The sequence below is a fragment of the Cynara cardunculus genome (genome assembly GCF_001531365.2).
Source record: "Cynara cardunculus var. scolymus isolate 2C chromosome LG 14, CcrdV1, whole genome shotgun sequence".
NCBI classification, from domain to species: Eukaryota; Viridiplantae; Streptophyta; class Magnoliopsida; order Asterales; family Asteraceae; genus Cynara; species Cynara cardunculus.
The window spans coordinates 10,759,755-10,770,947 of NC_037541.1; the positions used below are offsets into that span (position 1 = coordinate 10,759,755).

Here is an 11,193-nt window from a genome sequence, read left to right on the forward strand (position 1 = left end):
ACCTAATTAAATTTCTGGCGGAATTAAATTATCAACGGATAATTAAAATATTAAAAATAAATTAAAAAGAAAGTTAATTTAAAAATAAGGCGGATGTTCCACCGGAAACTTAATCTTAATTAGTAATTTTAATTAACTAAGTCAAGTAGGAAACCAAAAAGTCTAAAAAAAGTTAGTGGTGGATTTCCAAAGGCTGGAAATATTCAGTCCGCTAGAAATTGGGTTTTCTAGCGGTCAGAATCTGCCGGAAATCGTGTTTTCCTGCAGATTTCTGGCAGATTTGTCCACCAAAAATCTATCTTGTTTAGAATTGAAATTAAGCATACCTCTACTAATCCAATATGTCTTAGAATATAAACTTAACATCCAACAAACCTTCGGGTGTCCTGAGAGAAACGAACTAATTACATACGGGGAACACTAACTTCTCTATATCCCAACATTTTTCATGAATCAAACCTCTTTCTTTATCATTTAAACTTAAATATCAAACATCAACTGGAATTAGATCATGTGTTGGTGCTACAAATGAACTTAGATCTGTTAAGTAGAACATGAGAGAGTTGTTCAAAAAAATTATAATAATATACTTTAATAAATAAAAAGATAATAAAAGATATGTTTGTGAACTTTAGGTATTTGTCATATTCGTTTCTTGGAAGATTCTCATCATGTTTCAATATAAAAGGAATGCTTAATTGCCTAGATGTGTGCACTGAGAACTCAAAATCAATGTTGAAGGTGGCCGTTGTCGGAGCCGGACTCTCCGGGCTAATCGTGGCTCGGGAGCTCCAACGAGAATCCCATGAAGTCGTGGTTTTAGAAAAATCACATCGATTGGGTGGAGTTTGGGTCTATGATCCAAGGATCGAGTCTGATTTACTGGGGTTTGATCCAGATAGAGAAATTGTTCATGCTACAATTTACAAATCTTTACGTACAAATAGTCCGCGCCAGATAATGGGATTTTCAGATTATGCATTCCAAGGGAAAGAATACGGTGATCCTAGGATGTTTCCCGGGCACCAAGAGCTTCTAAGATACTTGGAAGATTTTGCGGAAACATTTGGAGTAACGAAACTCATTAGGTTTAATTCGGAGGTCATCCGAGTCGAATCACTGAGCCCGGGAAATGAGTTTGTGGTCGAGTCAAAGAAGAGTGGGCTGAGTTTGGGTTCGAGTTCAACCTTGACTGAGATCTTTGATGCAGTGGTTATTTGTAATGGTCATAACACTCAACCTAGGGTGGCTGTTGACATTCCTGGTATGTAATGTGCACTTATTAATTAATTATAATACTGTCATGAATACCTTTTTTACATTTTATTTAATTATTTATTAACTCAATTTTATATTTTTCTGATAAAAAAACGTGTTTGGTTAATATTAATCAAATTCAATGATGCATAAAATAATATGCCATGATCTTCTTTTAAAATGTATTATAATTAATGTAACCACTTTTGCTCATCTCATATTTAGTTCAATGATATATTTTTTTTTCCTAAATTAGGTTTCATTTACCGACTTAAATAACGTACATGTTTATTGGGTAAGTGGACACTTCGAAGATGATGGTTCAATTTAGGTAAAAATTGACCAAGTAAGTGAGACTTTTGATCGTCACTAGATAGGGTCTCGGTCAACGACATTGTCGATTAGAGGTTGTGAATAAACAACATCATCGTATGCTCACTATTAATTAAGAGGATATTGATAAACATCGTTGTGTTTAACCATGCGCTTACCTATTAATTAAGAACCATTAAACGTTTAGTAAAATGGCTCTTAATTATTTTCTTTAACAAACATAAAATTATTTCTATTTGGTACTCATTTTTCCTTGATCATTAACCGGGTTTTCAACGTATCAGTTGCTTTGATGTCATAATTTTTTCCCGTAATATAATTTGACAACTTGACATTTACGTTATTAATAGTTACACAAATCTACGTGTTAGTCGTTAGAATTGGTTAAATAAAAGAAAGAATTGAACTTCCATTACACTATAAGAGAAGAAAAAAAAAGTAACTGAACTAAAACAAACTTCGTTTTATTTTGATACATTTTGGTGTTAGCTAGTCAAAACGAAGTACTAATATGAAAAAGACAGGGTTCGAATGTTTAAACCGAAAAGATTTATTTATTTTCTCTTTGCTTTCATTTCTTAACACGAGCAGGAATCCTCGAATGGTCTAGGAAGCAACTTCATGCTCATAACTATCGAGTTCCTGAACCATATCGAGATCAGGTTTGTAAGCCTTTTTATTTATTGATATCAAGAATTTGTTTACATTTGAAGGTTATTTTTAGAAATTCGACTGATTCACGAAACTTCACAGGTTGTGGTTATAATAGGGAATGGGTCGAGTGCATATGACATATCTAGGGAAATAGCGGTTGTCGCCAAAGAAGTTCACTTATCGTCAAGATCGCCAAACGTTAAGGTCTCAAAACTAGACAAATATAATAATATATGGCAGCATTCGAAGGTAACATTCAAATTTCTTTTGAAAGTTTTATACTTGATAGCAGGGTCGGTCCTAATATTTTATAAGCTCCGTACAAAAAACTAAATATGCCTTTAATTTTTTAATTTATATTATTAATTTATTAATTATTTTTTATCACATTTTGACATTTGTTTAATAATAAATCAACCAATATTAAAATATATTAAATATTTTCTTAAATATTAAAAAAAGTATAAAATAAATCATTAAAAGAAACTAAACAACCAAAGTTATTTAGAGCATCTCTAATAGTTATTATATAATTTTATTAAAATAAAGAATTTAAATTTAAAATCTTTAAAAAAAATTACATTCAACTTCAAAAGCTACTCTATTATAACAATTTCAGTATTAATTATATCAGTAAAATATTTTATACATTTATCGTCACAATACACTTTAAAAGAATATTATAAAAAATTATAATTCATTAATCTTACTGATGGAACCAATTAAAATAATATATCTCTGTACTAAAAGTTAAGTTTTAAAGATTTCTATTTTTTTTTCTATATTTTAGCAAACACTGATAACATAGTTGTTAGAATGATCTAAATCATTATACTTGAAACTCTCAAAAAAGAAAAGCTAGATGAAATCTTTTGTTTTAGCTATTGTATTAATTAGGTTATATAGTAATTTATTACAAGTGAAAAATTAAAAAAAAAATTAGAGACCCTGTACGGTAGCATCACTTGGCACACCCCAAAAAATGGCCATGCTTGCTAGTACATCAAAAGGGTCTAATTTACTGGATAAAACGATTTATCCATGCACCTCAACTAATGTGATGAGACTTCGAAGTTATCAAACTGGCAAACCTCCGGTGGCTCTGAAGGGACTTGAACTCATCAGTGGTCACCTTTAAGGAGCAATTTACCTACGGTCATACCATTTAAGCTACCCTTCAGGGTTCACTTTACCCTTTTTCTCGACTGATTCTGACCTTTCATGATGGATTCTAAACTAACAAGGAGACTGAAACTCAACTTGTATATATGTATATTTGTCATAGATCGATCGTGTTTTCAAAGATGGCACAATACAGTTTCAAGATCATGTCTCCATTACTGCAGATACCATCATTCATTGTACCGGGTACGAAACTAAGACCCGAAAATACTTTGTTTCCATACTTTTTGTAGGAATTTCAATGATATGTCTCCTCATTTTAATGTGTTAACTAACAGGTATGAATTTCATATTCCATTTCTTAAAACGAATGGCATTGTAAGCATCAACGACAGCCGAGTTAGGCCTATTTACGGACATGTTTTCCCTCCACAACTTGCTCCTAGACTATCTTTTGTCGGCTTATTTAATATGGTTAGTTTGTAACTATGTTGTGCTTCTTATTTGATTGTCATCTTTACAAAGATTGTTTAATTACATTATGCACAATGTGACTACAAAAATATTTGAAAACTCGTTAGGTTACTTTTAGAAATAGTATTTAACAAAAGAATATATGTTTCAACATGTTTCAAGAGAAATGATTTCAACATATAAAGAGCGAATGTCGAGTCCCTAAAGTGGTAGACCAGACAGTAGACCTTGACTCTGAAGCAATGTGAATACACATAGATTACTTCCTAAAAATGCCCTTGAGGAGAGAAGGAAGTTTCAACGTATATTTCGGAGAAAGGATCGAAATCTAATTGATATAAAAATTCAAAACAAACTAACATTGAACCATGATGCCAAAATTTAATCAGGGTATGACGTTTCTTCCAGCCGAATTGCAGTCAAAATGGATAGCTCGAGCATTATCAGGGACGATCTCTTTGCCGTCAGAAAAGGAAATGTTGCATAACATCGAACATTTTTATCGACAAATGGAAGAGAGGGGAATCCCCAAGCGTAACACTCATTCTCTTAATCATAACGTAAAATATTCTCAAATTTCATATTATTTCAAATGTTATGCTCTATTTTTCTCAAATAAAATGTTATACTCTTTTAATAATCGTGTTCTTTTACTCATTTTATTTTCACGATGATTTAACAGATGGATTACTTGGATTGGTTATCAGACCAGTTAGGAATAACACGACCTCCACAATCATTGAAAGTCTTCTATGCTCGTTTTATAAAACATTTTCATAGTGATCATGAAGGGTTCCGTGAAACGTTTGAAGACAATTGTTTAATCAATGATGAGATATAAACCATTTGACCACTCTTATCTTTTAATTCATCTTGCATTAATCATTGATTTGTTGATGTTCCACTGATATCATTGAGTTTTATTTCTCAACCATAAATTGTGTCAAGATGAATGTTTTGCTTGGTTTATCGATGGCCATATTTTATCATTTGCACTATTATTTAACGGGTGTTACTATATGTAATTTACACCAAAAATAAAAGAAAACAACAAATTTTTAGAACAAAACCAATATATAGATTATTTTGATTTAGGGTTTTGTTTTGGTTTACATTGAGGGTCAGAGGAGATCAGGAACAAAATCCATAGATGATTTACATTTTCTTGGATCTCCTCCCGACGCTACTTTCTTCTCCTTGATCTATGAGCACAAACTACAAAAAGAAATCTCAGATAGGGTTTTGGTTGTGGTAGTAGTCGCCATTAGAGACAATGAAGTGGAAAAGGAGTATTGTTATTGAGTATGGGAGATTGAAAAACTATACTCCTAGATTTTATACTTTGAGAGGGGAAGTGAGCAAACTCTAAAAATATTGAGAATGTTTTTTTTATTTATGTCATGTAATGAGTGTTAACATGTCATTTGCATCTTCTTTATTAAACCATGTAAGTGGGAAAAAAAAAGGTTAAGCGGTTTAGAATGTAACAGTTGCCTGTTGTTATAATGGTAGAATTTTGAAAATACAGTGCTCTAATAAGAAAATAGAGTAAAGTTCACTTTTGGTCATTAAAGTTTGTCCCTTTTAATGGATATCGTCCCTCAACTTTGTTTTCTTGGATTTGGTCCCTCACGTTTGTCACTTCGCTACGCTTTTTATCCCTCCATCTTACCTTCGTTAATTTTCTCTCTCAGATCTAGTTTAATGAAGGGTATTTTAATTATTTCAAATATTTGTGTTATTTTATATTAAGATTAAAATTATATGTGGAGTAAATTACGGCTTTGGTCCTTGTGGTTTACACTTTCTATCTACACTGGTCCAAAATCAAAATAAATACAAATATGAGACTCATGGTTTACATTTTTGCACACATTGAGTTCGTCCCTATAACGAAATCAAAAAGATTCCATGCACTTGGTTAAATTTGGAGGTATTAATGAAGGGTAGATTAGGAAGTTTGTATTATTGTGTTACAAGAGTAGTTGGTAGATTTAGTATATATAGTTTTAGAGGTTGTTTACCAACAATAGCTAGTAAGCGCTATCTGAAATAAGAGGTCTAATTAGAGTAAGCATCTCTGACTGGAATAAGTGTTGTTTGTAAAAAAAAACTGTTTACCAAGTATTCTGGATTTGATGCTGACTAATAAAAAAATGTCCATTATAACCATATATGTGATGAAGTGTTTAAAGTAATGCAACTATTTACCAAATATTATGTATGAATAATTGTTGAAATGACAAAAATACAAATTTCATAATTGAAATATATTTAGACCATAAAATAAATTGAATTTAAACATAATAATTGTCGCACAAATCTTAATTTGAAATATTAGACAATAACTTATTTGCAATCTAATCACGCAAACTTGTCATATAATCACTGTCTTGAGAACTCCACTGCATTTCATTGACTTCTATTTCATTGCTTCCTTCATGTTTTTCTTCAATGATCGTAAACATGGCGTTCTCATCCTGTTCCATGAATAATTGGTCTTGGATATTCCATTCCTTCTAAAGTTATGAATCGTGAAACAAGCAATCACCATATCTTTTTGTATTGGAAAAGAATAAGGAGTCATTTGCTTCAGGATTAAAAATCTTGTTTTTAAGACACAATACGCACGCTCGATAACATTTCTAAGTTATGCATGAGCATAATCGAACATTTCTTCTTTTGTTAATGCACGCCTACATCGAATCTCTGCTACCCAATACCTCGTATTGTGATACGGAGTCAGAAATCCACGGGTACAAGTATATGCAGTATGATAAAGATAATATTCATTTGTAATTATATCTACAACTTAAAAAATATGGATTAATCATAACCTTTTAATGTTAAGAAAATGATACTTACTTGATGAAGGAAACGAAAATCCCGAAGTTGGGTTAAGTGCAACTTCCCTCAAAACTCTAGAATCATGTGCAATGCCTTTCCATCTAACTCATACAAACGTGGATATCATATTATAATCACGGATGGCTAAAACGTTTTGGTAGCATTCCCCTATTCGTCTTCCTCTATATCTTGTTTGTTGATCATTAGGCATAAGTCACAAATTCCTCTATACCCTGCATGTGTCAGGGTTCCATTTAATACACCTCTAGCCCCTTTAAAGAACAACAGTATAAGAAACATGTAAAAAAGATATCAAAAACGTTTAGAAATTATCAAATTAATAACATAAATCATACTAGAAATATTTCTTTGATGTGCCTAAATCTCTCTGATGTATTTGGTTCCAACAATCGATGTTAGTCCTACTACCTCTCTCGCGAATTCCATTATTCCTCTCAATACTTCATGAAAACAATTATGAATAGTCTACATAGAGTGTTGAAATCTACGTTTAACCATTCAAAAGCGTTTATTGTGAGCAACAATTGTCAAAAACATTGTCATCTTTTCTTCAACACTTGTTTGCCTACTTAATTGCAGCCAATTTTTTTGTTTAAAATGGTCGCATAACATTATAAAGGCATGACGAGATATCCACATCAATTCATGACATTGCGTATTGGATCTATTTAATAATTCTTTTGTGTATATGCATGTCCAATGAGAACTGAAGTGTTATCTTTCATCCTTTCTATTAGTAAAACATAAGTTATACTCATGTTAATTTTGAGAATTTAAAGTTGTTATAAAACTTTTTTAGGGCATCCTAATGAATCTGATTAATTTAGGAGGCACAGTTAAAAAAATTACCAGTTTTGTTTACTAAAAACTATATTGAGATTGATACATGGTTCTTATTATTAATTGAATATCCAATTCTCGCATATCAAGGAGATGTGTATTTTGGGTTATAAGGATGACATATCAAGGAGATGTGTATAATGGGATAAATGTGGCATATCAAGTGTTAATAATTATCGCATCCTTATGATGCGATAACTTAGGATTCTCGCATTTGTGTGGTGCGATAACTTTGAGTTTTGATGCGACGAAGTGCGGTTATCGCACCTATATGATGCAAGGAGTAAGTTTATCGCATCCTTGTAATGCGAACAAAGTTGATTTATCGCACCTGTGTAATGCGACAACTTGGGTTTATCACATCAGTATGATGGGATGAGTTGTGGTCCTCGCGCCAGTGTGTTGCGAGGAAATGGGGTGTCTCACCCATGTGATGTGAGAAAATTTTATAATCATGTATATGATGCGACAAGTTTATTCATAATGTGTTCATTAAGTTATTTGGGTATTTTGATGCAATAAATAAGGTTTGTTATATCAAAATGATGTATATTTGTTATTATTATGAATATGATTTCATAAATATGATTTGGTGATCTTTCATCTTGTAATTGCATCAAAAGGATTTCTTACTAGACCTCAAGATTTAACCTTCATTTTGTGTTTCAAAAATGTGCATTACAGATTGGACACAACCAAAGGATGAGGGGAAGAAAAAATTGTGAAGTGATAATATTATGTTTGCGTGTAATTTTGGGGCTAGCAAAATCTTATTTTGTATCTGGATACTTGTCATGTATTCATGTGTATATAGATATTTTATGGAAAAAGTTGGCTACTTTGTAATGTAGCCTTTGTAGATATTGGGACCGAATGTGTAAAATTATATTACTTAAGATATGGAAATGTATGTTTATATCCAAATGTGATCTTGGGGTGTTACAACTTTGATATCAGAGCCTGAGTTTTCAACATGATGTCTAGACTTAAACTATAAAGGTCCCTGACATACGTTGAATCATTGGAATAAATATGATGGGTTAAGAGAATAAAATGTAAGGTAATTTCAAATTACAACTGGCCAATGTAATTATGAAATTACAAATACATATTTGTACTTTGATACCTTATTATATTTGGGAATGTGATTTAGTGAATATTAAATATTGAAAATTTACAGATGACAAGTCATTCACTAAGATCTGAAAGGATCGCCCTTATTAGCACGGATGAAAGGGAGAGTTCACCAGAAAATATTTCTACAAATCTACCAGCGAGCAGAGGCAGAGGGAGAGTTCTGGGTAGAGGCCGTGGAAAGGGTCGTGAGAGAGGAAGGAATACTCAACCTGAATTTCATCCAGACCAGGGTGAATCAATTCAGGAGAACATAAATCAAGAACCAGTAAAATGTCCTAAGTATGTTACTCGAGACATGTTAACAGAAGATATGAGTAAACTAAGGAATACCCTGACATCTATTTTGGGGGTGCCGGCCAGGGTAGAGATAGAAAGGGTAGAAATAAATCCACATATTCAATCTACAAATATCATAGGGGGTGATATCAAAATGTTTTTAACCTGTAAACCCTCAACATTTTCTGGAGAAAGAGACTTGGTAAAGGCAATGTGTTGGTTAAGAGAGATAGAATCTGTATTCAATACCAGTAAGTGTTCATATGAAGATAGAGTCAGATTTGTTTTATCAAGGCTAAAGTCAAATGCTCTATACTGGTGAGACGTTGAATTACTAGCAAGACCCAATGTTTTGTAGACAATGTTCTAGATGGAATTTTTCAAACGATTCAGGGAGCAGTTCTATCCAAATGCAGTTGTTAGACAATTGGAAGAGGAATCCTTGAAGTTAGAACAAGGTAATCAGACGGTAAGGAATTACAATGAAAAATTTATCGAACACTCCCGATTTGCAGAACATTATATTTCTTCAAAATCCCGTAAAATTGAGAGGTACATCTGGGGGTTAAAGCCTTCGATACGAGAGTCCGTAATTGCCATGAATCCTTTAACTTTTTCATTAGCAGTAGATGCTACAGAAACAACTAAAAGGAACAAGAATAGGCAGGGAGAACGAAGTGATTGAAAAGAGGAAGTGGGAAGAGTCTTCTACTGAATACAGAAAACGAAAATTTGTGAAGACGGAAAATCATCCTGCCTAATATTTTAGTGAAAGACCGTGTCAAAAGTGTCACTGTGTACATTAGGGTGACTGTAATTTCGAACAAAGGAAGTGTTATAGATGTGGGAAGCCAGGGCACTTGTCTAGGAAAATCCGATTTTCTCAAAGATATTATCATTGTAATTCCACCGACTATATCGGACCAGATTGTCCCCAGTTGAAGCTCCAAGATTGACTTTGGGTGGAAATACTCCGAGTATGCGTGGGGGAGTCAACATTCGAAGAGGTGAGTTAGATAGAGCAAGGGGCCGATCTTTTCAGATGACAAAAGGAGAGGCAGAGAAAACCCCTGATGTGGTAACAGGTACCTTTGTTATCAACTCTGTAAATGCAAGGTGTTATTTGATTCTGATGCAAATTATTCATTTGTGTCACCTCTATTTGGGTGTCTATATGTAAACTCTGTGCCCTTGACTATATTTTAGTAGATGATATGCTAATAATAGTCAAGTATCTATTAGCCATGTTTTTTATATATGCCAAATTGAAATTGAGGGGTGTGGGTTGCTAATTCGTCTGTTCCCAATACCGATGAGAGAGTTTGATGTTGTGGTGGGTATGGATTGGTTAGCAAAAAATCAGACCAGTATTGTATGCAATAAAAATATTATCAGTATTGATTTACCGGGGAAAGCGCCGGTTGTGATTTATGGTGATCGGTAGGATCATCATAACAGCCTGATATCTATCATGAAAGCCAAAAAAAATGTGTTCAGAAAGGGCGTCAAGATTTTCTAACTTATGTGGTTGACTCAAAGAAAGAAAATGGTAAACAAGAGTCTATTTCTGTTGTCTGTGAATATGCCGAGATATTCCGGAAGACCTGACTAGTTTACCACATGATCGATCCGTGGAGTTCAAAATTGATTTGACACATGGGGCAGCGCCAATGGCTAAAACTTCATATCGCCTGACACCTTCAGAATTGAAAAAGTTAATAACTCAATTGAAAGAATTGTTTAATAAAGGCTTTATCAGACCGATTATTTCACCTTGGAATACTCCAGTATTGTTTGTAAAAAAGAAGGATGAGACAATAGGAATGTGAATTGATTATCACAATTTTGTAGAGAGTTGTTGATAAAGCAATAAGATAGTTGAAAAGAAAGACTCTATAGAGAGTTGGATCGAATCACAATTTTAATATCAATAAACAAGCGTCATTATTTCTCAAATTTAGTATGATATTCATACCCCCGGACGTCACTTTCTCATCCCCCTTCTCTCACAAACTCACTCTCTCACATACCCACCCTCTCTCACATTCAACGAATTTTTTTAAAATAATAATTTTAAATTTACACTTTATACCTCTATAATTAGTTAATTAATTTACTTTATGTCATTTACTTTTAAATTTTTCATTTTACACATTTATTAAATTAACATACATAATCGTATATTAATTAAAACATGTTTAAAAAATACATTTTTATTTTAACAAATTACAC

General features: G+C 32.7%; 1 protein-coding gene across 1 annotated transcript; it reads left to right on the top strand.

Annotated features, from left to right (window-relative positions):
- Window positions 1-718: 718 nt before the first annotated feature.
- LOC112526794 (flavin-containing monooxygenase FMO GS-OX5-like) lies at window positions 719-4,704 on the top strand. The gene is made up of 7 exons (XM_025137213.1): window positions 719-1,264; window positions 2,182-2,252; window positions 2,344-2,493; window positions 3,530-3,612; window positions 3,705-3,840; window positions 4,230-4,400; window positions 4,523-4,704. The coding sequence occupies exons 1-7, from the start codon at window positions 733-735 to the stop codon at window positions 4,679-4,681; spliced, it is 1,302 nt and encodes a 433-aa protein (XP_024992981.1). The 5' UTR covers window positions 719-732; the 3' UTR covers window positions 4,682-4,704.
- The last annotated feature ends 6,489 nt before the right edge of the window (window positions 4,705-11,193 follow it).

Coding starts and splice junctions, on each gene's coding strand:
- LOC112526794 (XM_025137213.1), top strand. CDS start 733: ATGTTGAAGGTGGCCGTTGTCGGAGCCGGACTCTCCGGGCTAATCGTG. Junction 2,494..3,529: donor ATATATGGCAGCATTCGAAG/GTAACATTCAAA, acceptor TATTTGTCATAG/ATCGATCGTGTTTTCAAAGA. Junction 3,841..4,229: donor TTGTCGGCTTATTTAATATG/GTTAGTTTGTAA, acceptor AAATTTAATCAG/GGTATGACGTTTCTTCCAGC.